The 26,256-nt window shown below is 41.8% G+C and overlaps 2 protein-coding genes across 2 annotated transcripts in view; one reads left to right on the plus strand and one right to left on the minus strand.

The window, feature by feature from the left end:
• The first annotated feature begins 699 nt into the window (after nucleotides 1–699).
• DYNLT3 (dynein light chain Tctex-type 3) lies at nucleotides 700–8,071 on the plus strand. The gene is made up of 5 exons (XM_057380344.1): nucleotides 700–800; nucleotides 1,817–1,858; nucleotides 3,656–3,779; nucleotides 4,712–4,789; nucleotides 5,883–8,071. Exons 1-5 carry the CDS (start codon nucleotides 771–773, stop codon nucleotides 5,957–5,959), a joined length of 351 nt encoding a protein of 116 aa, XP_057236327.1. The 5' UTR covers nucleotides 700–770; the 3' UTR covers nucleotides 5,960–8,071.
• An 11,436-nt stretch (nucleotides 8,072–19,507) lies between these two features.
• The window catches only part of LOC130581939 (cytochrome b-245 heavy chain), a 19,566-nt gene continuing 12,817 nt past the window's right edge, over nucleotides 19,508–26,256 (minus strand). Inside the window, exons 7-13 of the mRNA XM_057380350.1 lie at nucleotides 25,948–26,077; nucleotides 24,938–25,030; nucleotides 23,416–23,669; nucleotides 22,983–23,145; nucleotides 22,009–22,155; nucleotides 20,729–20,853; nucleotides 19,508–20,051 (exon numbers count right to left, since the gene is read on the minus strand). Of these exons, the coding sequence (XP_057236333.1) occupies nucleotides 19,925–20,051; nucleotides 20,729–20,853; nucleotides 22,009–22,155; nucleotides 22,983–23,145; nucleotides 23,416–23,669; nucleotides 24,938–25,030; nucleotides 25,948–26,077 (1,039 nt within the window). The 3' untranslated portion in view covers nucleotides 19,508–19,924. The remainder of the gene's footprint in view (nucleotides 20,052–20,728; nucleotides 20,854–22,008; nucleotides 22,156–22,982; nucleotides 23,146–23,415; nucleotides 23,670–24,937; nucleotides 25,031–25,947; nucleotides 26,078–26,256) is intronic.

The following is a 26,256-nucleotide window of genomic DNA, read 5'->3' on the forward strand; positions in this document are numbered from 1 at the left end:
CTCTGTGGGGACTCTGTGCTCAGCGCCTGTGCCAGGCTGTCCGGCAATGCAACAGGAGCCTGGGCATCCCCTGTGCCCGGTGAGAGAGCCCGGCACGGGCATTCGCTCAGAGCGCCTTAAAATGGTTTGGGTTGGAAGGGACATTAAACACAGTCTTGTTCCAATCGCCCTGCCATGGGCAAAGACATCTTCCACTGGACCAGGCTGCTCAGAGTCCAGTCCAGCCTGGCCTGGACACTTCCAGGGATGGGGCATCCACAGCTCCTCTGGGCAGCCTGTGCCAGTGCATCACCACCTTCACAGGAAAGAATTTCTTCCTAATATCCAATCTAAACCTACTCTCTGTAATGCAAATCTTGCTCTACCTATCTCTGACAGTTTGATCTCATTCCCCCTTGCTCTGTCACTCCATGCTCTTGTAAATAGTCTTGCTYTATCTTTCCCACAGACTCCCTCTAGATCCTGAAGGCCGCAATTAGGTCACCCCTTCTCCTCTCCCGGCTGAACAATCCCAAATCCCTCAGCCCTTCCTCCACCCTCTGACCATCTTGATGGCTACGCTCCAACAGGTCCCTGTCCCTGCAGTGCTGGGGACATTTCCACTGTTTCCCTTCCCTTTTGGGCTGCTCAGGGCCGCTCCGGTCGCGGCGGCGCGGGCGGGTCCAGCCCCAGCCCCGCGGCGAGAGCTCCTCCCGGCCCGGCGGAGGCGGAGCCGCGCAGGACTCGCCACCGCCGCCGCTGCCGGAACCGCCGCCGCCCGCGCCGGGGCCATGGAGGAGTTTCACCCCCACAATGACGAGGTAGGGCCGCCGCCTCGCCCGGCGCTGTGCCCGGGACCCTCCACCCGTCCCCTTGCACCGGAGAGCCCGGGCCGAGCGGCGCTGCCCGGAGCGGGCCGGGGCCGCGGCTCTGCCGGCCTGCCCGGGGCCGCGGGATGGTGTTCCCTCGGGAAGGCGCTGCCGCCGGGGCTGTCAGACCGCAGGCTGTTTTTCCTGGGAAAACCCTCCATTTCCATAGGAAAATCCCGAGAGGTGCCGGGCCCGGTCAGCGCCGCGGGCTGCTCCGGCCAGTGCGAGCAGTGGAGCCGATCCCTTCCCGGACGCYGCTTCAGGGCTGTGGCCACCAGTTTTCATTTAAAAATAAACCAAGACCCCAAACAACTTAAATATTAATGCCTTTGAGGTTTCTGCCCCTGCACAAATATTTGGAATTCATGGCTGTGAGGAAGTWGGTGGCACAAGGGAATGTGCCATGATTCCTTTGGGAGCCAAGCCAAGTGCCCATGAGCAGGARGGAGTAGAAAATAGGAGGAATTAAAACCTGCAAGCTTTTTCTGCACTTGAGAAAGGTATTTGGGTAATGTAATGACTGTGTAAACCAGTCTATTTGTTATTAGGTTTGCAAAACTGTGTGTTACCCTCGGGAAGCAAATGTAACCTGTGGGTTAGTGAGTCTGTGACTCCAGTAAAAACAGTGATTAAGACCCAGAGGAAAAGATTTGTCATTTAATTTTTCCTGGGGAATATTCCCATAATAATTGTAGACATGGTGGAATTTAATCCTCACAGAAAATGTAAAGTGAACCTGTTTCAAAGTTCACTGAGGCCCGAGCTTTTTGGCCACAAACATCTCTAGAAAAGCAACACTAAATAACATATGGATGGAGCTGGGGAAAAAGAGTAAAGTTTTAAAATTGTACTAACAGACTACAATGCAAATAACTAGATGTGAAGCCTAATCATTATGATTCCRTAGAGTAAAACTATAATTTGTTTACTCTTCTGACAGAAATAATAATAATTAATTTCTATTGCAGATGATCTTCAATGCTGATGAGGCCCACAACATAGTTAAGGAGGTAGGTTTTAACTRRCAGCTGTATTTCAAAGAAATGCTTYGCCATATCTGCAAGCAGTTATTTTCCTTGACCATCCCGGATAAATACAAAATTATATAGAGTTAGTAGTTTTATAAAGACAGAGTTTAACTTGGAGCTGCCTTAAGCTTCATCTAAGTGCTGTCTTTAACTACCTAAAGAGGAGAAGGCAGATGAGAGAAGAGCAAGATTTGCATTACAGTGGAAAGAGGAGGGGTGACAGCCACAAGTTGCAAGGGAAATTCACTCCATTTTTTTTTTTCCCTTTATCCAGCTAGAGAGAATCTAATCACTAGAGAAGTTGCAGAGAGAGCTTATGGAGTTTCCCTCCTTAATGATTTTTAAAATTTGACAAGGCCTTGAACARTGTTATCAAACTYGGAAGTTAGCCTTGGCATGTGCAGAAGTTTGCTCTACATGAGCTCCTTGTTCCAGATTTTAAAAAAACAATTTTACAGAGAAAGAATAGGCTGGAAGTGAGTAGCCTGATAGTCTAAATTAAATATGTAGTAACTAGAAAGTGATTAATGAGGGGCCTGTGGCTTACAGATGCTCTCAGGTTTTGCAGGAAAATAGTGTTTTGAGACCTGCAGGTTCTTTCCCACCTGCACTTTTGAAGCTGCTCCAGTACACAACAGCAAGCTCTTGGATGTCAGATAAACAACAATTCAGCCCTTTATGTAACTGTCCCTGCCTTGTAAAGCCAAATACGGTGTGACACGGTCTCCAGATACTGGGGGTAAAGCCAAGTGTTTTTGCCTCTGATTGGAAGCTTAAACAGGGCCAAGGAGTGCTAGCACTGGGTTCATTTCTGGAAGGACCAAAATCTTTGGGGGGGGTCTCGTCCCTCTTCTGTTTTGTTTTGTGAATGTTTGTTTCCCCTGACTCTTTTGGCCAGCTTTGTACCGTGTGATTAGAACTGTCTGGGCTTTTCAAAATCTGGGACACAGGTCTTTTACTCAGCCTGTTAATGGGAGATTAGTGCACAGAATACATCTTACTGGATCAGAGGAGAGCATAGTTTYATTCTGCTTACCTTTTCCAGGTGTGTGTTTCTTAAGGAAATTCCTCAGTTTYAAGAAGTAACCATCAACAGATAACTCTGAATTTCTTGGGAGAAGAGAATGCAATTTAAGAGTTACAACTTGAGGGAAAGATTTTTGTTCAATCATTTTAAGTTTAAGCAAGGGTTGGCCAGTCTGCAGCTGTGGGAGAACATCCAATTTTTCAAGCAGTTCACATGTTTCTTGTGCTGCACGATATGACTCTTGAGTACCTCTCATATCTTCCCCATCTTTTTAGCAGAGATGTGCATTTCATCATTTTCACTCAGCTGTGAAGGTTTTGGATTCTTGCTTATAAGCAGTGAAAGATTGGCCAGCCCAAGCTGATATTATTGATTTAAGCAGTGCCATCCCCATTACAGGAACTCCTGAAAGCTGAGCTGGAGTGGCCAGTCATTAGAAACAGTGTTAGGATTTTCACTGGTAAATAGATCCATTCACTTGGTATGCAAAGCATGTGGCTGAGGTCTTTCCTTCAATAAATGTTTAGTCAGACCCTCCTTTTTATACCTGTAATATTGTGGTAAATAAGTACTAAAAGTAAGTTTCCAAGAAGGCTCATTTTACTTCCCATTCAGCAACTGATACCTGATGAGCTCAAGTGATTTAAAGTAATCTGACTGCCAGAGAAAAACCCCTCAGATTATGCAAAACACTTSAAAATTCTACATTTTGAAGTATGTTTACTGTAACTAATTTTTTCCCTCTGTTTTAGTGCATAGAAAATGTTCTAGGCAAGGCAGATTATAATCACAACAAAGTCAACCAATGGACTGCTGCTATAGTGGAACAGTCGCTGACACATCTGGTAAAACTTGGGAAAACCTATAAGTACATTGGTAAGTACTTGTGGCATCGGCTGTCACAAGAAATAATTGCTGAAAGGTTCAGGGGAATGCTGTAAACAAAGCAGAGCAGGTACCTGAACTCCTCTGTTASACAGATTTTTGGTAATACCTGTGGTAAAGGTGTGGCAGTTTTACCTGGGCTGAGCCTGCTGGCACCACTTAACACAGAAGATTACATGTTACATGGTCTTTCCTGATTGTTGAGCAACCTCAAGACAATCACATCAACCTTTTAGTATCAGTTCAGGAAAAAATTGCTGTGTCAAGTAAAATTTTCAGTTGGATTAAGCCTCCTATAAATAAAAACAAATGGAAGACTTTAGTCCTATACAGAAGGTCATGTCCCATTATGTGTATGTGTATACCTGTGGAAGGAAAAAGGTAAATAAGAAAGTTTGCTTTGGTCCTTTTGTGGAGKGTTGATGTAAGAGCAAGTGTTTGCACTCTGTTCTATTTTGGAAGTCTTGGACTCAGGTTGTCAGTGCTTTTGTGACCATCGCAGGTCAATCTAGAAAAGCTGCACATTATTGGAGTATGGTTTTAGAGAGGAATCAACAAGCATTTTTGGGAAATAACTCTTATCAGGTGTGACTTCTGCTGTGCTTATGAGGGCAGCATCTGCAATCCCTGCTTGTGGGGCACAAGCCATATCTAAGTAGTTTAAAGGATAAAAMCCATAATCCTATTAGTAAGCATTTTGGTAAAGCTGTTGTCTGTGTGAATAAAAATAAGGATGAAATGAGTAACAAGTTCTTGAGGAAAATACTGAGGGCAAGGAGGTTGTCAGAAAAAGTTTTGTCTTAGCTGAATGCCACGTGCCACCCATTTGAAAATGTAATACAGGCTTGARTTCATATGTGCTGAATGATTCACGTCTTCTGCTTTAATAATTAATTCCCTGATTTTATGATGGTATCTTGCAGTTACCTGTGCAGTGATGCAGAGGAGTGGAGCTGGTCTCCACACAGCAAGCTCGTGCTTCTGGGATACYACAACTGATGGTAAGTTTCCACATCCAGACTTAAAATTTGTAGTAAGAGAAATGATACCTCTTGCTCAGTTGTAGTAGTAGGGTTGAACATTCTCAKGAGTAGCTGTGGAAGCAGTAATTTTCAGGATTACATGCCTGTTTACAATCCCAGCAGAATTAAATTAAGTACCTTCAGAACTGTGTGCATTAAAAGCAGTTCCTTTGTAAATTACAAGAAGCAGGAATAGAAATGCCTTTCATTCTGAAACGAGTCAAAACATTTAATCCTCTCAGCTGAAGAGGCAGGAAACGTTGCTCACAGTAAATACACGTGGGTAGCCCTAAACATATCTGCCTGCTCTGAGGGGACAGCTACTTTGGAGGAGGAAAAAACTCCCCCTTTGGAGGAGGGGAAAATAGAAATAGTTTGACTAACAGTATGTGTTTCTGCTGCTTAACTGTCAGCCAGGCTTTGGMTGCATTGTATTGCTTCAAAATTAGTTCTAATTAGATTTTTTTCACAGGCTGAGAATATCACAGGGTAACAATATTAGAATAATCTGTTGTCTGTSACAGATTCATAAAGGTTTTTTAAGAAGAGGGTGCCAAGGTTTAAGTTTAAAACAGGGAGGACCTCAAAAAGTCAACCAAGCTCAAAAATAAATCATTATATGAAGTTAAGTAAACAAATATAGTTTAATCTTCACTTTCCCTTCACTTGTGAGGCATTGATACAACAGAAGAGGAAGAACTACAGAAAGCAAATACACTAGAATGTGTTTGATCCAGCTCCATTTCTGATTTCTTGTGTGATTGTTATGCCAGTTCCAGTATGGGTATTTCAAGGATTTTTGCAAGTCCAGCTTTTAAAGAAATATACTGGAATGGTGTTTTCCTGTTAACTGTCTTAAGCATACAAGGCTCATGTTAAATAGTGAACAATGTATAAGTTAATGAACATTTTTTGAGGAGTATAGTCTCTTTATAGCCAAGATGACATTCTCCTATTTCCCTTAAATCACAGCTGAAATATTCATACTAATTTGGCATCATCTGCATTGCAATAAAGGGAATGTAGTAAAGACAGTGGAATTCTGTTTTAATTTTGTAATAATCTCTTCCAGGAACCTGCACAGTGAGATGGGAAAACCGAACCATGAACTGCATTGTCAATGTGTTTGCTGTTGCTATTATCCTGTAGCTGACTGGAAGAGAAACACAAGAAACACCGAAGCCTTTAAAAAAAATCATCCTAACATATGGCTAAATAAATATGAGGAGCATACAGAAGTTCTCTACAGAGAGCATACAGTCTAAGCCAGTTCTCATAGATTAGTTATCTGAAAGCTAGCAAAAGGAATTTAATATATATATATATATATGTATCTATCTAAATAGAAAGTTTTAGTAATTTAAATATTTAGATGTTAATGAGAAGGTGCCACAAAAATCAGTAGAATTTATGTCAAAGCTTATATCAAAGATATTTTATTCCAGAGGAATGAAACATATCAAATCAAAGGAAATGTCAAAGGGCAAGCAAGACCTCTCAGGATTATGATGCCTTTGGGAACAAATTATGAACACAATTCAGAGTGGATATACTGTAAACAACACTGATCTCCATGCTTGATTAAATGAAGCAAACTCTCCCTTGGATGCTGGTGCTTGTGAAATTGCATGAGCATCACTTTTTGGTCAAGCATGAATGTTTACATGGACACTAAATCCAGGTAAGCTTTTCCCCTGAAGGCAGAGAAGGACTTTGCTGGGACAAAGGTGCAATATACCCTGTCCTAGCAGAATTCTAATTTGTCTTCAAATGAAGAGCATAATATTTGCCAGCAATTCAGGGAAACATGCTGGGGATGTGACACCAGCCCTTGATTCCTCGTTTATAAATCTGAAAACATTCTGAAGGTACTTAAATTTGATATTATTCCATGATTACGGAATTTGTGACAGCACTTTATTGATTCCTCATGCAGTAACCAGGAGCTAGGGCAGTATGACTGCACCCTCATTACTCCAAGTAGGATTAAAGTGATCAGTGAGAAGGCACACACATTTCTAGAGGCTCTTGTTAGCTTTGAARGTATTTATCAAAGTAATATATCTGTTCTTTATAAGAGTTTTTCCTACAWTCTCTAAGTCTAGAATTGGGTCTTAGTCCTATGAAATAAGTCAGTTAAGTTTTGAACACTAAGAATTCCCCTCCTTTAAAGGCTTATGCAAGTTCTTAACTTTGCTCATCTGATGAGTCTTAACTTGAAATATTCCACGTGGAAGAAAACAATTTGCACACCTGCAAGTATTTGCTGGATTGGGGCCTACATTTTTGTTGAGAAATGCACAAATTATATGATAAAGAGATGTATCAATACCAAAAATGCCTAAATGATTGCTGCCACTAAGTGGCAGCTGYGTTGTTTTCTCAGATGCTGCTTAAGGATAGAATTTTTTGTTTATACTGTATGTCTTTGAAAGAGACTRGTAACTACCTAACAGCTACTGTAGGGCTGTTTTGAATTCTAAGAAATTAATATTAAAGCACTATTATGCAGTTTTGTTTGGTTTGGGTTGTTTTTCAGATAACTGACTATTAGGATGTGAAGTAAGTGTCCTGTGCAAAGAGCAAGCTAAAGAATATTTTACTGCTTAAATTGTGTATACRTATAGCTAGTGTGACACTACAGGAGGAGCCCTGTGTATGTGTAGTTTACAGTACTGTTCAAAATATCTTGCTTTGCAGACAATTAAAATTCTGCTTTTACCGAAGTGCAAGTAAAATTAATACTGTAATACCACATTTGCCAAAGGCAAGTGTTGTGTGAAGATGTGTGTATGTTGTACTGACCTTCAAATGTAGAATAATTAAGCATTATTTGGATTAGCACAGAATTTTCTGTGTTAGATTCCAGCATCCAAGAGAAAAAGGGGGGAACTGACAAAAATTAATTCGTTTCACTGATATTTGGGATTGTGCAATGTGAAAAAATGCAGGGGGTGGCAGTTGGAAAAAGTTTGGTATGATTAACATGGTTAAAGAAGTGCATGAGTAAAAACAGTCGTGGCTGTTGTGCCCCTTTTGTAAGTATTCAGGTGCAATGATCAGAAGTATTCCCCATAGCCACTTGTAATCTCATTTGGTATTTTTGCTGTACTTGAAAACCAGATGCACTGAGGAAGACTATCAGTTTAATGAGGCTTGRTGAAGGTCCTGCTGCAGAAGAACCCTAGAAAATACTGCTTAATTATGTGACTGTTTCATTTTTCTTTCTACCAAAAAAAATAAAGTTTTGCCTTAGTTGTAWTTTTGCCTTGTGTTCTTGATCAATGTAAAAAATAACTGAGAAAAGTATTCCTCTTGCTTTCCTTCATTTGTACACAATAGTGAGAATGGGGGACATACATTGGAACTGCATTTTAGACACAAGATCTTGTCAAAGTCRTGTTCCAGGCTTGGCCTAATTTCTTACACCTCTGGTCTACTCAGACCTCTTCCCCCTACTTTGAGTCTTGATGCAAGTTAAAGCTTTTTTACTGCACAAGGATTATTGTGAAACTCTGGGAAARGTATTTTCATTCTGCATCATATCCTGGTAAATTTAACTTATTTCTCATATTTTTTTTTCCCCAATCTTCTGTGAATACAAAGAGCTACTTTTAACTCTCCTAACAAACGTGTTGAACATCATTATCTGCTTTTCCAAGTAGTTGATTTCAAGGATAAATCTATGAATTGCTGACTAGGAAAGCCCACAAAATTTCACTGCTGTTTTCTATCAATGCATATTTTCTTTRGTGTTGCAATCAGGGGTATGAGTTAGGGTTAACAATGGGGGTCTTATTAACAGGACAGAAGAGTTTGTATTAAGGCACAGTCCACGTGTATGGAGCTGTGTTTCCGTGTAGGATTTCATGATGAAAGACACCTGCTGTTCTTCCCACGCAGGTTTTGTTACTGTAAACAGAGAAGTGTGAAAGTGAAAGTTAAGATTTGTTACTTCTCATTGCCTTGCCAGCGTCTGCTGGCGCCTCACCTTTCTGATGGCTGTGATCCCATTGCACTCGATCTGTGAAATCAGTACAAAATCTGGTGTGTCCTACTCAGGTATGTGCAATTTAAAGCATTCACAGAAGCCACTKCAATCCCAGCATGCAGCTAGGCTGTGTGGATTTAAAGATGAATGTCAGCACATGGATGTTTTAAATACACCATAAAAGAGAATATTAGCTCCTGGTAGGCTGTATGCATCAGTACAGAGAAAGACAGGGTTTGTTCTACAGAGCAGATCCTGTAATGAGCAATTCTTACCTGATTATTGGGATGTGCCTTGCTGCCTCCTGTGCAGTCTGATCAGGTCATTTTGTTCCCATTTAATTTGCAGAGGGATTTTTTAGCACAGTCATTGTGTGATACAAGTACAGAGCCAGTCTASCCCCCCTCATCAGAATATCCTGAGTCAGGAAGTTCTGCCTGTGTGCTGCAGGACATTTCCAGCTCAAAGCCAGCCCCARTTTGTCTCTCAGGGAGTATTGGAACTCAGATGTGATATCCTGTAAATGCAGCAATAAACCTAGTTATGCAGTGGCTCCAGAGCTGCACAGTCACATTTCTATTKTGCTGCCTGTGAGCTGCTCTGCCTGCTGGCTCTGTGCCAGGTGAGTATCTGTGAGCAGTGCTTGTGTATGGAATGGTTTCTCCCCTCCTCAGAGAAGGCTTCAGCCAAACATGCCCAATGAGGGAGATTTTTCTACTTTGATGAATCCAAATTACCATTGAGTAAATGGAGGTTTTAGCTCACATGTTCCACCAAAGCATCTGTTTTCAGACACAGGGAACATATGTGACAGCAGCTTTATTTGTTACATAAAAGTTTTCTAAAAAGAARCAGGGTTGTGCTGGAGTGACAGCTGCAAACACCCCTGAAAGTCCCATCCCACATCTGACCTAAAATTGCTTGAAAAGGAGAACCAGAGTCACAGAAACACCTCACTAGTCATTGTGGTTTGTGTCAGGCATTTACAGTTACTCTCATGCAAAAGAGTTACTGGGGTCAGGTAGAAGAGCACAAGTACTTGAAGCAGAAGAGATGGAAAGGCAAGTTTTGTAGTGACAGTACCATTTTAAATAGACAGTTTTACTGTATTTATCACTTAATAACAGAGTTTGTAATCTCTGCTTTTGTGGTTTCACAGCAGAGAGACCACAGAGCTCAGAATCAAAGCCATTAAAATCCCCCATCCAGAGGGGAAGGTGGTGAGATGGMCTTGGCTGCAACACATTCAAAAATCTCTTTAATCAGCAGGATCTTCTCTTCATAGGCCTATATTGGATATAGTTAAAATAATTTCTGAACAACACCACTAGGGTATAAAACATTACCATCCTAACTGCAAAATATCCACATATGTGTAATCATCTCAGGAACAARTTAAATGTTCCCTGCTYTAYGATTTCATAGAGTTTACTGCAGTTTTTGAGGCAGCTGTAATTCAATATTATTCATGACCATCTGGGTCAYGACCTTGACCATCTGAATGAAATTAAGTCATTATTTGACAAAAATAGTATGATCTTTCTATAGAACTTTCATACACGTGCACATAAATATATTTTAAAATATGTTAGTCCTTCTTTATTTGTCCATTTGCCTAACAATGTTGAGTCAAACATTGGTGATTTTGTTAATTTTTGATTTCATCTCTTGTTGCTTATTTGCATTTCACCCATGTCTAGGGATCAAAACAAGGACTCCARCAAACAGATATCCTGACTAGAGACAATACAATTCAGCCTGGCATGAATTTATCCAACCTCGGTGAGTAACTGTAGGCTTCTTTCCTGTGTAGGCTTCTACAGCAGCTGTTGAAAGTGGTCTGGCCAAATCACACAGGAATMTATTGCAGGTTTCAAGTGATGTCTTTAAAACTGTGTAAGGAGCTCACAGATCAGTGCTGTAATAGCTGTATAATGTTCATGCCTGAGTTAAATGTTTTAGGAAATTAAACAGTAGGCGCAGTTGTAGCAGGGTGGTCTGGTGATGTTGCAAGAAAATTACCTGTTTCATGGCACACATTACAGGTCCTCTGAAATGATTTTTTGTTGTGAAAAACTTCATAAAATCTGGCTTTGGAAAGGAAGGAATTGAGTAGTTTTAATTTAAGGTTTATATCTGGATCAGCTGAGGCTTAGGGATCAGAGCTGAGATCTTCCAAGCTCATCTCTTTGTGGCGTTGCTTTGACATCATAAGCAACTTACACAGCTGCCTTAGGGGAGTTTAGGTTTTGTTGGAGTGCAAAGTTTAGGTTTTGTTRGAGTAACTGRCAAAGTTTAGGTTTTGTTGGAGTAACTGGCAAATTCATGCTTTCCAGTTTGGCCTCCATGGGTTGCTCCACATGAAGCAAACCCAGAGCTCTCTGAACAGTCAGTTCTGCTGCTGCTCATTCCAGGGACAGCTGCAGCAGTGGGACCTGGTGGCTGACGTGGGGCCAGCCAAGCAGGAAATGCCCCAGCTGCAGGCTTAGGAGTCATATATAGTTATAGCACATAACAGAAAATTGTTACACAACAGCCAGGGGCAGTTATGGTTGTGCCATTCCTCTCRAAACCCTTGTTTTCTGGGAAATTGTCACAGCCTCCAGGAAACACGAGGGGCCAACTGCCTGTCTGTGCAGGCTGGCAGATACTCCACAGATGCTCTTCCTATTCCCCACAGGGAATCCCAGTCAGGGCTGCAGCTGCAGCTGTGAGCAGGGTGTGACAGTCACCTGTCTATTTTCTGACTTGGGATGTTTCGGTATTACCTGTTGGTTCCAGTGAAAGTCAGTTTTTATGCACATGCTTAACTACACATGTGGTGTAATTTTAATATCAATGTTGCTACTCTTTAAAATACCTTCTCTTGACAAGAGGCACAGACTGACATTCATGTATTAGATATCTATTAGATACTACATACATTAGATATCTATTGATACTGAAAATAAAGTTGGTGTTACATATTACCAACCTACTTCATTCACCCACTACAGCTGATGAAGGGGCTGTACAATCTTGTAAAAACCTGCATAAGGTTTCCTTCTTTATAAACCAAACTTGAAACTGAGAAAAGAAAATCAGAGAGGCAGTGTGAAGRGTCATGGAAAACACCAACAGCTGAAACAGCAACTGAAGAAAGAATTGAGCTTCCAATTTACTTTTTATTTTCCACGCTCTGACTAATAAGGCCAATCCTGAAACTGAATTTACAAAACCTGGTCTCTATCACTCCCTTCTTCAGTAATCTATTAGTTCACTCAGCTCCTGTCTCATTTCTTTGGGAAAACAGATAAAACAAATGAACCTCACTTGGAAATTGACCTTAAGAATTGCTCAGCCTGTGGCCACTGGGATGTGTCCCTGGTTCTCCATAGCAGCAGCAGTACTGTTGTTATTCCCACAGTATTATTACTGTGTCATTCAGAATCACTAAGTTTGGAACGATGCCTAGCTATGCTGGATGTTATTCAAACATTAAAGATAATCCCAGCTACAGTCTCAAAACTGTTCAGTTTGGCTGTGGAGAGAAAACTGAAATGGATTGACACAGGCAGTCCTAGGAATACAAAGAAGTAATATCAGCCTCTCTAAACTCAGCTGTCCCAGAACAGAATTTGAGCCCAGCAATTGTCTCACAACTCACAACAATGGGGAGGGTCATTGCTGAGCATGTTGGTGCTGACTCTTGGGAGCAACAACTGCTGAGGGGCGAGGATTTTCCTACTTAGAAATATTACTTATAGCATTGAGAGTCACACTGAGTTAAAAGTCAGTCAGAAGAAATTTTAACAAGAAAATGGGAAAATCAACAATTGTAGAAAATACTTTTTCAGGTACAGATGGAAGAGAAGCAAAGTTGGTAGTTGTACTRGCAAGAAATTTTTTCTATTAATTTTTTAAGAGGTGAGAGCATCGTCGAGTTGGTTGGAGAGCAAGACAATGAGGTGAGARGTTCCCTCTGCAGCTTGTATGACATTTACAAGATAGGCAAAGTCCTGGGCAACCTTTCCCACCAACACTTTCCTCAGGAGCAGTAAATACCTGCTTGGCATGTAAGGCAGCTGCTTGCACGCTCRTCCTGCCAGTATTTTCTGTGCTGATAACACTTCTTTATGTGCTTYCAAAACACAAAATCTGTCCCTGTTAGCTGGCAATGAGCAGTGTTTCCATCCTGGGAAAGTAGGGAAAGACCCAGCAGCTTGGAAGAAATGAAGGAGCTGTGGACGTTACCTAAATAAGGAGGGAACATCTGTTACTTSTAAAAGGGAAGTGGCATCTTAATGGGTTACAGCTCAGTCTTTGCAAATGAAAGTAACATGAGGACTTTCATMATTTTCTTGGGTTTGGGGGTGGTTTCTGTTGCTTACATAAACGCAAGTGTGCCCGGTAAATTTTCCTGGTAGTCAGTAGTCTCACCCACTAAGTCTGAGAAATGCAGGTTTTTAATGCAGCATTAACAGTTGGAGGATGCTGGTTTTTCCTACCCCATCTCACAAGCTAAGACTCGTGCAATGTCTGTGATCATGTCAGCCATACCCTGGGCTGTATCACCAGCAGGGTGGGCAGCAGGCTGAGGCAGGGGTTCAGCCCCTCTGCTCTGCTCTGCTCTGCTCTGGTCAGACCCCACCTGCAGAGCTGCATCCAGCCCTGGGTCCCAGCACAGGAGGGACGGGGACCTTGGAGAGAGCTCAGAAAAGGCCACCAAGATCAGGGGGATGGAGCACCTCTGCCATGAGGAAAGGCTGAGAGAACTGGGATTGTTCAGCCTGGAGAAAAGAAGGCTTTGGGGTGACCTAAWTGTGGGTTTCCAGTACCTGAAGGGAGCTAACAAGAAAGATGGAGCATGACTATTTACAAGGGCCTGGAGTGACAGGACAAGGGGAAATGAGATCAAACCAGCAGAGAGAAGGTTTAGATTGGGTATTAGGAAGAAATTCTTTACTGTGAGTGTGGTGAGGCACAGGTTGCCCAGAGAAGCTGTGGCTGCTCCATCCCTGGAAGTGTCCAAGKCAAGGCTGGATGGGGCTCTGAGCAACCTGSTCCAGTGAAAGTYRTGCTTGACCAYGACAGGGRGTTGGAATGAGATGATCTTCAAGGTCCCTTTCTAACCCAAAYCATTCTGTGCTGATTTCACTTCAAGATCTCTCCCCAAATGCTGTTACAAAGCTCTTCTCTCTAATCTGTCACTGCTATCTGTACCCTGCTCCCTCACTGTTAACCACCCCAGCRCCCTGGGAGGTTTTAGGGCACACGAGCACTTCCAGAGGGCAGCAGTGCATAAAGGGCTTTATTAGGGTATTGTCATCTTGCAGGCTGTAAACACAGAACAGTGGGAAATGCTGTGAATACACTGATAGATTGGCCCTGTGCTGCACTGCTCAGGCCAACACTCACATCACTGTGGTTACCCAGGAGGAGAGGCTGGGGGGATCAGAGCCCTTCCTTGGGGAAAAGCTGCTGGAATGCCCCAGGCAGGGATGTGAGGACAYACAATACACAATCCTGCAGTCCCCAGGTGGTCAGTTCATTCAGTGTGATGGCTTTTACAGTGCTACCAGCTGCTCATCCGACAGATTAATGTAAATACAGACATTGGGACATTCATTAAATTACCAGCAACAGTGACTAACGTGAGACAAGATTCCCTGCCTGTGTTTGCAGCACAAAATTTGCCTCCCTTAGAGGACATGAAATGGCAGGGAAATGGCTCACTTCCAGATGCAGCAACAGCTGTGACAGAGATTATAATCTTCAAAGGTTTCCTGTAAAGTGAATTCAAGCTACTACTGGGAAACTGAGCATCAGTTAGTCCTCTKTAAGCAGAATTTTACTGCAACTCCTATTACTGTCTTTTACACCATTTTTATCATTATTTCCTTTGGCTTGTAATGATAAATCTTTGCTATCAAGTCCTTAACTGATTCATGTGAGATGAACAAGTGATGGACAATGATCCACATATTTACCTAACCRTTTGCAGCCCTATTACAGTGAAAGTATTGCATTAATTTCTAACAGTTGTTGAGAGGAACTTTCATAATTTTGAGTCAGAAGATGGCTGCTCACAATCTAAAGAGTTCTTTTTCTATCTCCTCAGGGGAATTTCCTTTAGAAAGTGTTTCTCACAGTTGGTTTGTCAGTCTTTTCTGATTATTTCCTTTCTGCTGTCTGAGCAAGGGTRAGGTCTCAGAGTGCTTGAGTGAATTCACCACCTGAAAGCAGGCTTGAGCTAGCATTGGTTGCCTCAGATGAAAGGGAAGTATGAGAAAAAAGCAGGGAGGGTGATAAAAGCTCAGCAGCAATTACCTTCATTAACTGTTCATGGGAAATAACCCAGCCTTGGGTTATCCTGCAGGGACATTCACTTATGCCCTGGCTCTGTGGCACTGCAGGGTAGAAAACCCCTTGGTTTACAGAGGCAAAGAGTCTGTAATAGGAAATTGGACAATTTCTGTGCCAAAATTCTTTAYAAGGTGGCTGGGTATTTTGGGGGGCAGTAAGATGGGTTTTTTTTGGCCATGCTCCTCATTTCTGAACAATTAAAATGAAATATAGGTCAAATTAATTGGGTTTTTTACAGGACAAATGTATGAAATTTGATTCACACAGGCTGAAAGTCTAGAACAGAGCAGCTCATAAATTTATTTCGCAGTAGAATTTAACACTAAAATTGTTAAGCAGGAGAAGAAAATATTTGAAAGGTCCAAAACAATCTGGTTTGGCAGTCCAGAGGTGGCTACAGCCCTGGTCTGTTTGTAGTCACAGGGGAGGTTGCAGCAGAACAATGTTTTGTGAGATGTGCACTGCAGAGGTTGGAGCTCGGGGCAAAGCCCTTGTGCCTCTCCTGGAGCTTGCACTGGCACAAGCATTTACATCCCTGGCAAAAACATCATGAGAGCTGGAGATTTAGAGGACATTTGCAGAGATTGGGAGCAGGAGGAWATGGGTGAGGGAAGCTGGGGCAGCAGSAATTGTAGAAGAAATGAACAGAAAGAAAACAGCAGTAGCTGGCTGGGTAGAAAGGCACCAGTTTGCCAGGCAGAAGAGTACCAGCAGAAAGGGAGGAATGGGGCCAGCAGAGGTGCAGAATGGACTGGAAAGCATTTGTAATCTTTCAGCAAGTCTTTCAACAACTTTCCACTCCATTGTGGTAAATTTTGCTGTTAGTCTGGGCTGGTTTGTGTGTGGTGAATGTAAATGAGGCCGGATGGTTGTTGAGGTTTGCATCAAATGCAAAAGTGAACGTCTGGTTCATGACACAGACTGCCTTGAGTCTGTGCAACTGCTGCTGTTTTACACAGTCAGGCAGAGGGTCTTGAACCTGCCAGCACCTACAACTGTAGCATCTTAATGTATGCTCCTAACTTCCTTTGAGCATAGAGAGCTGTGTGTTCAGACACTTGGCTCTGAACTCTACAAAGAGTTCATTGAAAGATGAAAAAACATAAGGAGTCAAAATTAACTTGCTAAGAGCACTCCAAAATAGAGCAGGATACTCAGAAAAAAGTGCCATAATGGGACCCTTTTGGGTTTTTTAAATTTGTTTTGATTTTGGTTTTTTTTGGTTCAAAAAAACCCGCTTCTTTTCACAGGCAGCTTTTTGTTGGTTTTTTTTTTTTTTTTCTGTTTCTAATTTAATTTGACCCACCATGTGAGAACTGAAAGGCAGAAAATCCCCACCCATTAGGGAAAGTCTTACAAGACTTTGAGGAGGAAGACCAATTTTGCAACTGGGGTAGTTTCCCACCATGATGGTGAAAAGGCACAGTAGCACTTTTATTGTAGGCYAAAACTTAGGAAAACTTGGATTTCATTTGCCCATGTTTACACTTTGCAAGGAGGGAGCAGAGAAGGAAGATGAAAGTCATATCAAGTTCTTGCTTGAATAGAATATCTGAGTATGGCCCAGTGCCATGTCCTCTCCAAAGCTCCCTTCCAGTTCCCAAAGTTGAGGCCAATGGGAGCCAGAGCTGCCCAGCAGCCCCGAGGGTCATGATCTCTAACTGCAAAATTAATTTACAGTGGATTGGAGAGTGAGGATACCAATGAATCAATTAACTGCTCATTTCAGATGACAACATATGGCAAGACAGAGAAAATATATAAGAAGGGAAGGAAAACATCCTAGGCTGAGGCCATGAGTGAGGCCAACTTTTCTATCCAGTCACTTTGAATTTAACTCCTAATTGCTTTCATTAGTTGAAACAGTTATTTCAACAGTCCTGCAATGGCTTTTCTTGACCTCAACAGTGTCATTTGAGTAGGGAATTYTTTGGAACTGAAGCAGAGATCACATTTCAGTCCCCTTTATAAACTCAGGTACAGCAGTCCAACAGTGTGTGAGGGCTTGCTGCCAGAGTAAGCACAATATCTCATTTTCTTTGGATCCAAACAAATTAAGAGCTTAATAAAGAGGAAAGGAAGAGTTTTATGGTGGTAATTGACCCTCATCAATGGGTTATGGAGATCCCTCAAGTCCTGCCTTCAACCATCCAGTGCCACCCCTCCTGTGATTCACAGAGCATCCCCCAAACACTCCTGACCCTCAGCAAACCTCAGTGGTGCTGCTGCAGTGGGGCCATGGCACGGATGGCCTGGAAAAAACTGCTGAGCCATCTGCAGTTCTCAAACAAAGGGGAGAAGCCACTCTTGATTTACACCCATTTGGAATCAGTGACTTGACAGCAAAAGAAGCAGTTTATTGTGAAAGTGACCCTTTCTCCATTTCCAAGAGAAAATCCCCAAATACAAAGAAGGAGGAATTTTTCAGCCAAAGACCCAGCAACCATCAGAGCAGTGGCATTTGGCCACAAAAAGGATTGTCTTTGAACCTCACCTGTAGCCTGMTGCCCTGAGGACTCARACCARTTTGTTTCTAATATTTGTATTTCARTGCTATTTCCCTATTGTATCCCAGATTAAAAAAACCCCTTCATATTCAGACCATGTCTGATAATGCTTGTCTCACTGTTTTAGCAGGATTTAATGCAACAAACTTTTGAAAGAAACTGAGAAACTCTCTTATTCTTTTAAATGTTTTAGGAAAAAAATATTTATTAACAAACACAGAATAACTTTTTTCTGAGTTCAAAGTGATAAACAAGTCCTGGTACAAGTTTCCACCTGGCCAGGGAATGTCTCTGCAACTGACTTATGAAAGATCCCGGGTGTTTTAAGAATAAACATGGCAATATATGGAAAATTAAAGGGTGAATTAAAATWCATCACTCCAAGACTCTTCTTATGATAAATATGCTGTCTTCATGTGACCTMTAGCAAATTCCTCTTTGCTCACTTTCTAAGATTGTAAAAGCCTGATCACATTTCCATTAAAATYGGGGGCAAATATTTTAGTGCTTTCTGCATAGGATGAGACCCTTATTATATTTCAGTAGCAATATTTTTCACTCTAGAGAAGAAGTTCCTTTTGTTATACATATGCTCATTATGATTTAATAGGTGTGTTTCAGGCTGAATTATGGTTTGAATATGGATTTGAATATAGCCCTTCTGAGGGAAATAACTGTAAAATTCTTCACCAAGAGTTGATCTTTGCCAACATTCATCAATAACTGATATTAATAAATAGGAACTGGTAGGCTGCCTTTCTGAAGTAGCATTGAGACCTTGGATAACATTTTAAAATGCTGTAAAGGGAGAGCACATCCTGTGTGGCAAGCTGAGGTGTAAAATAYGCTACATGCAACCAGATGGCTGCACAAACTTGTCTGAAATTGCAGAAGGAGAGCAACCTTTCTTCTGTGGCTGCAAGAACCTGCCAGGAAGGCCTCGTGTGTGCAGGAGCTACTGCAGGGCTTGGCTGTGGAGTTTAAAAGTCATTAAGCAGGCAACTGGGATGAACAGAATAGTGATAGTGCACTAAACTGTGGCTTTTCCAAGGCTTTTTGCACTTGCTTTTCAATTTTTTTTCCTATGCTGCTAATTTTAATTTTTTTTTTTCCCTCTCTTGCCAGTATGAAGTTTTGGTTCCCTTTTATTCATTTAAGAACCTGCTACCTGYAGTGTACAGAAGCACTGTACTGTGTATGGGAGTCTTGTGCACATCAGGAATTTTATTCTGTGAATAAAGTGACCATTGCTTTCTCAAAGCCTGATTCACCATCAAAAAACAGCTGAGCAACAGGGCCAAAAGCGCTGCTTGCATTTAAGAATGCTTCAGAAAAACACCCGTCAAATCATTCAGCAACAGCTTTTTCCAGCCTTGAAAATCAGAAACGATAGCCTTGAAAACACAAAAGCTCTTCTTGTTTGGATCCCTGCACCGTGAGCCTGAAGCTGTGAAAGCGAGGATGTTCAAAGCAGAGAGGGATGATTCGCACACCAGGTGCGGGACTGGCATTGAACCCGTCCTTGTCATCCCTCTGCGGTTCTCTCAAGCCCAGGTGGTTCCTTTTCAGTTCTCTTTCCCGAGGAGAAACAGCTTCTTTTCAGCTGCCTGCAGTCTCTCTTGGAGAGAATGTTTAAGGTTTATGTTGGAAGCCTGGGAGGTGCTGGTGCTCAAAGGAATTTTCCTCTTGTAAGGAAAGAACTTTCCCAGTCACCCTCCCCGAGTCCCCTTGTTCAGGGACTGGCTGCAGACAGGATAAGCTGTCTCCTAACAGCAAGCATTATGCTAGAATGCTTTATTGTTTAACGCACTAAGCTTTAGGRGTGAGATTTGGCTCCCAAAAGCCTKSGGCAGCCKCCACTCTTCAACAGTCGYGGTGGATAATAGGAGGATAAAGGGAGTTAATTGAGGAGAAATCCTCTCACAGACACAAAGAAAACGGATTTCTACYAAATAGCCGGCTCGTGGAGGGCAGTGAAAACTTCCCTAAGGTAAAACGTGACTCTTTTACTCTAGCACAGCGCCAAAATAATTCCCAAGAAGCAAAGGGACCTGCGTTAGTGTAGCTGAAATTTAGAAGCTGGGCTGTCCTTCCCAAACTCCAAACAGAAAAACAAATGCTGAAATTTAGAAGCTGGGCTGTCCTTCCCAAACTCCAAACAGAAAAACAAATGCTGAAATTTAGAAGCTGGGGTGTCCTTCCCAAACTCCAAACAGAAAAWCAAATTCAGTYTTTAGACTTTGTATTTAATGACTCCCACGTGCCTGGGAGTTAGAAGTTTTCTTTGTTAAAAATGAAGTGCACTCCTCGTGGGTCAGCTTCTGAGTTGCTGATGCTCTGCTTGTTGAGTGTGTCAGCCAGGCCCTCGGGGCCACAGAGAAAAACACCTACTCTGGAGCTGTTAAAAAAAATGAAAATATGGTCAGAAACTAGGTATGGAGCAGCTGGATATCATTCTTCATGCAAATAATTTTTATGTTCTATACATGCGAGGTTTTTTTCTCAGGTGCAGGGAGTGAAGTAGAACTGGAGGTTTACCCCTTAAAATTTATAATCCCTTAAAACTATTGCTGCTTCTAAAACAAATTCTGGGCTAAATCTCARTTCAGCCTAAGTCAGTGAAGACAGGTTTTTTGACCTCACTGAATCAAAAACATAGAGCTTCAAAGAGCTTATGGCACAAGTTCTTGAGGGGAGCTGGTTTTTTCCTGCTAATTTTGGATTCTTAGCTAAAGGTCATCCATATTGAWGTTTGGGTGGGAGGTATCTAGCCACCACCTGATATTTCTATCTACTTCAGCTGGAAGGATAGGGTTAGTTTTGTTCTAAATCTTCTGCTAGTGATTAGACACTCCAAGAAGTGTCTTGCCAAGAAAGGGATGACTTTTTTAAAAATTGTAGGTCAAAACAMTTTGGTTAAGATCATAGATCATGTCCATGGCTGAAAAAAGAATAGATAATGGAGATAGGTAGAAAAAAGAATGCTCAAAATTTATCAGCCAAGGGAACAAGATTGTGCTGTATGGCCATTAAATAGAGGGAGTCCACAGACACTATAAATTTGCACAGGTTTACCCAGGATGCTTCTCTGCAATTGTTTTGAACTCATTTTCCCAGTTAGGTCTTCCATACAAGGTTTTCTGTTTAAGTCCTGTAATCACATCTTTCTCTTCTTCATGATGCACTACGAAGTGAGTGGCCTGTGGGAAATGAAACACAAAGGACAGTTAAATTTGGCAGCATTGTATTCTGGTTAAAAATAATAATGTCAATATTCATTGAATTGTTTACCAAATGAGATTATGGAATTGAAGGTGTTTTGCAAGTAACACTAAGACTGATAAAATCCTGACTATCAATGTCTACCCCTTCCTTCTCTGAAGACTGGGTGATCTCAAGAGTTAAAGCTATGAAACATTGAACACAGCAATTAATTGAGGTGKTTTTTTGCAATGAGGTTTAGTCTAAGAACTCTAAAATAGGACTGGAAATTAAAACCGCCTTTCCCTTCAGATACAAAAATGCTTGTTAACCCTTGACCAATGAAATCTTGCTGGTTTGTTCTCTGGAAGGTTTGATCCATATGAGGTCTTGCCTGGGTAACTTTCACCTAGACCAGCTAAGTTAAGTAAAGCCAGGAAGATAAGATGTGGTTAAAGGCAGAAGATCAGTCCTTGCAGAGTTCTGCAGCCCTTTTATATCAGACAAAAAAAGTTACAAGTAACTTTATCCCCAAGGAAAAAATTGTGGGACTTTTCTTCTTTCCTTTCTGTTTTTTTCCCATTGCTCATGTGATAACTTCCTTGCTGCTCCCTGTCTCTGTCAGTCTGGCTGAGCTACAGCACATTGGGCACTTGGTGAATTTTGCAATGATGAGATATGAGTAATATAAAACATCACTGAAAATAACAGAGTGAAAGCTTTTCCTGACTCAATCACACATCATCCCCACAGCAACCTACAACTTGGGACCAGACAGAGAACTCATGAGTCCTGAAACAAATATGCTGCTGTTGTTCAGACKTTGGGCATTGGCTTCCCTGGTCCCTAAAGCTCTTCATGGCATGCTTTAGGAAGCACCAGCTGTTTTAGAGACACGGGCATGGTCTGTTGAGGTTTCTCCTGTGAACAAAGCCAGTTTCCCCAGAGCACAGCCAGAGYAAACCAGAAAGGAAGTCAGTGCACATTTCAGCTGATCTCATGAAACTTCTGATGGGTAACAACCGTTCTGCATTCGAAACCTCTGAGAGCCAGATGGGTGCCCAGGATAAAAGACCATTTGAACATTTGTGAAAATACACTTGCTAACATTAACCCCAGTTTTATGGCAGTGTTATTTTCTCCTGGGTGGTTACCTGAGTTTCATCCCAGCCTGTAAGGTAGATGTTATAGCTCAGAAACTCTGCGTTGTCCCTCTCCTGCATTTGAGCCTCCAGAGATTGCAAGAGGTCAGCAAACCATTCGAARGCATGTGTGTCCCTGCAAAGCCAGTAAAAATAAATCTGGAAGAGACAAGAGTGAGCTGTCAGAGGATAYAGGCACTTATGTTTCTGGGTTTATGTCTGCTGACAGAGTGAAGATTATCGAGTTCATGTAGAAAWTGTCCTGAACACTTCAGTAGATGGGTAGGATGGTACTGAAGCTGTTCAGGAGTTTTGATGCCAAGTGGGCTGTAAAGCTGAATGACTGACTGGAAGAACAAGGAAATATCTTTTTATTTCTCTTCCACATTTTTAGTTCACAACATCTCCCCACTTAAACCCTTGTAAAAGTTTGTTAGCATATAAATAAATGATTTAGAGCTGAACTCTCTTTCTGTCTGCTGGCAGGCAAGATAAATTAGGGTAGGTWACAAAACCAGTTCTGTTCTCTGAATCTGACCATAACTGTAAAGTGTGACCCCACATCTCTGCATGGGGAGTTTCCAGGGGAAGGAGRGGACAGGAGGATGGTAGCATTGCACTTCCACTGCCAAAAAGCCTTTCTCTTTGTGCTGGGGGAAGGAATGCAATATTTGCCCAGGCTGTATTAGTGCCTTGAATTTTCTGTTTCTCAAGCAGATGAWCACCATTTCCACCACAACTGGAAATCCCCATGGCTGCAGTCAGGATTAGCATGCATGCTCTGGTTTGTAGGCTATTTCTCCTTTCATTATGTTTTTGCTTTAGATCCTCCTGTTTTCCTCCTGCTAACCTTGAGAGGCAGCTGTACTCTTCTTTTTTTAGAACTCTTGCATGTCTGGAGCCAGATCACCTTTGCAGTGCCTGCTTTGATTTGGGCTCTTGGCCCTTGAACAGTTACAGGATTTCTGGGAAAGAGGACACAATACCTTCTTGAGCTTTAGGTTGGTTGCATCATGGCAGTATTTGTACCAGACAGACTTCAGGACAGATGCAAAGGGGGTGACCCCTATTCCAGCTCCAACGAGCATCACRGTTTCATAACTGAACACATCCTCACTCGCTGTTCCAAAGGGGCCATCCACAGCTATCCTGGAATTGAAAGTATGCTTGTTAAATCAATAGTGAGTATTTATTAACACCATTTAAAATAACAGTAGAAAAGTGTTTGTCTGCTGCGATGCCTATTTGGACTGAACACTAGTCAGCAAAAGGAGAGGTGCAGTTTATAGAGAAAAACTGTAAAGAGCCATCTAAGGCTCACATCTTTGTTTGTATCACTGGTGCCATCAAATTGGTTGAGCAAAATTTAAACTGTCATAGATGTTTGTTGACTTTGCCATGGAGATTCTTTGTACTTACTTAGGCATCTTCCATGCCTCCTGGAATTCTTGTTTGTCACAYCCACAGGCATTGAACAAGCCCTCTGTCCAATCTCCTACAATACGGACATGAATGCTGAAATAATCCTCTTCTGGAGCAGAAGTCAAGGTRAATGGATGCCATTCCAGTTTAGACACTGCGGGGCATTTGACAAAAATGTATTGTCCAACCTCCATCTTGAAGCCCTTCTTCATCATCTGCAGCTCAATTGTCTTGAAAGGATGAATGACCACCTACAGTGAGAAGGGCAAGGGGAAAAAAAGGAAGAGAAAATGTCTGTCTTGACTGTTCACTGTTGTATCTACATCCTCCATCATGAGGATGCTATGAGAGCAAGGAAAACAGGTAAAACTTTCTTCYCAGCAGAACTGAGAGTGAGGAACAGTGCCTGACAGGCAGATGTAAGCCTGCAGAGGATGCTGATGTTTTGGTTGAAGTGTTTTTTTTCACACCAAGCTTGCAGCCACTATAAAAGGGACAGGCCAGGCTGGCACATCTTGTAACACATCACCAAATCTCTGTGTGCACATTGGTAATTCCAGATGGACCTCACACAGGTAGCACAGAACACAGTGTTAATGGACCTGACTGCAAATATAGGGGAAAAACAGAGGGCTGTTGCACTGAAAATTGATGTTTTCTTGTTATAGCTGGGTGGGACCTTGGCTATTCTTTAGCCAAGAATAAATAGAAGCAACATTCTAGAAGCAAGACCAGTAATTCTGTCACTATGATGTTAAATCCTAAAGTTGTCTGCAAAAATTATTTTCATTTTCTTTAAAAGAGATTTACTAGAGGGAGAATCAAGTCTCTCTGTTAGTGTAGGTATTAATAATAGTTCTTAGGACTGTGAAAGGAATTTTCTGCCAACAGGACTCTAAACAGACACCAGAGCTACATGGTGTAGAAGTGGCTCACAGGATATTTTGGTAAAATTACCAAAAGCATGCAAATATTTAGGAGCCTTCCAATGTGTCTGCATCATTACAGAGCGTGGTAGAATCATCTCTTATCATCCCCCAAACCCTGCTATGGTTTGAACAGGGTGTGTCCTCAGGATGCAGCAGAGTGCCATGTGAGGGAATTACACTGGGAAAGGCCAGGATAATTTTCATATGTTTGAGCTCAGTGCTGTGATTAATTTGGCTGTCAGACTTTCAGAATCAGTGCTAATATCTCTGCAGCACGCCATGGGGATGGAAGCTCAGCATTAGATTTGTGTGCATAAAATAGGAATGATCTAACTCATTTTCAGGGGTCATTTGTTCTGTGSCTTAAATTAGTCTCAAGTCTGTGGGATTTCTGCACTGTGGAATTTTCTAAATTCCTCCTCTCACTCACTTAGAATCTGCATTTGGATGTTAGATGTTGGCATCACGACAGCAGACAGAGCACTCCTTTTACTGACAACTCTGCTGTGTAGGAGCTGCTGGCTTTGCTGCACCATTTGGAAAAAAAAGGCAATGTTTTGCCTGGTATAAAGTGTACCATCAGCACTTACCTTTGTGATAACAACCTTCTGCTGTGACCTCCAAAARCGCACCAGCCGCTCACACAGGTACAGAAACATGGGACCTACCACCCACTTCCATGTCTGCAAGCAGAATAAAGTCAGATGATGAAGATCACAGAGTCACAGGAAGGTCTGGGTTGGAAGAAATCTTATGGGTCATGTAGTTCCAACCCCCCTGCTGTAGACAAGGACACCTTCCACTAGATGAGACGGCAACTTAGATAAAATCAAATCCTGGAAATTCTATGAGCAGAGGTGAAATACAAGTAATCTAAGCTCTTCATTAACCAGATTAGGGAATCCTTAATGTATAAGACCTCTGACATTTAAAATTCTGGTCAGAGAGAAAATTTGTTTCTCTATTGAGAGTTGCAGCTGGCTTTTTAGTTTCTACTACATTTACAACAAAGCATKTTCCTATAAGCAATTTTGTCTCTGTCTGAAAAAGAAGGTAACTAAGGGAAAGGTAGTGTAAAACTCTTAATGTATTATTGGCTCTGGTCTGTATTACTGCAAGRAAAGATGTGGTTTCTGTTAAGAGATCAGTCTGAAATGTGAAAGAAAAACCAGCCTGGTTAGTCAATAAAAGCTGAAGTTTCAATTTCATGTTTCCAGGGGCATTATTTACTGTTAATGATCATYAGTTCATTAATAATATGAAACTATTTATTGTGAAGATTACAGCACTTTCCAGATATCCCCAGAAGCCATTGTTTATTTTTGGGATAAACAGTTCTCAGACACCAATTGCACTTTTGTTTTGTCTGTCAGTTGTGCTTMTTTTACAGCACACTGAGAGTGGGTTTTCTGTCTGGGGTCCATTTCTGTTTGCAATCCATTGTGTCAAAAGCTATTGCTTCATGTAAAGAAAGCTGCCATTGAAAGGTGCTGAAGGTTACATAGCTRTTTTTCTATGCAATTGCCTGTATTATTTAAGAAAAGAAGAGCAAATTGTAAACATCTTCTATAAGATTTACACTCAAGCCAAGTGTTCTTACCATAGGAGGATTCCCTGCAAACTGAGGAATTGGGCAAGCTGGATTCTTCCCCCAGTGACTGAAGTTCTTGTAGCAAATCTCTGGGTTATGTTCAGCCAGACTTTCAGCTGTCTGTCCCCGTACAATACGACTGGGAATAAAGTAAGGTCATTAAGGCAATGAAATKAAAATGAAGGTATCTGTTCCTTATTGTTATTCTACTTATGTACTACTCTATTTATATGGAGTTGTGAACTTGTGCACTGCTACAGCTCTGATGCAGCTTTATTGCTCTCATCCACCCACMAAGTTACCATTACAGAAATAAAA

This window comes from Malurus melanocephalus, unplaced genomic scaffold (assembly GCF_030028575.1).
Source record: "Malurus melanocephalus ecotype Western Australia unplaced genomic scaffold, MMel_1.1 scaffold_448, whole genome shotgun sequence".
Lineage (NCBI taxonomy): Eukaryota > Metazoa > Chordata > Aves > Passeriformes > Maluridae > Malurus > Malurus melanocephalus.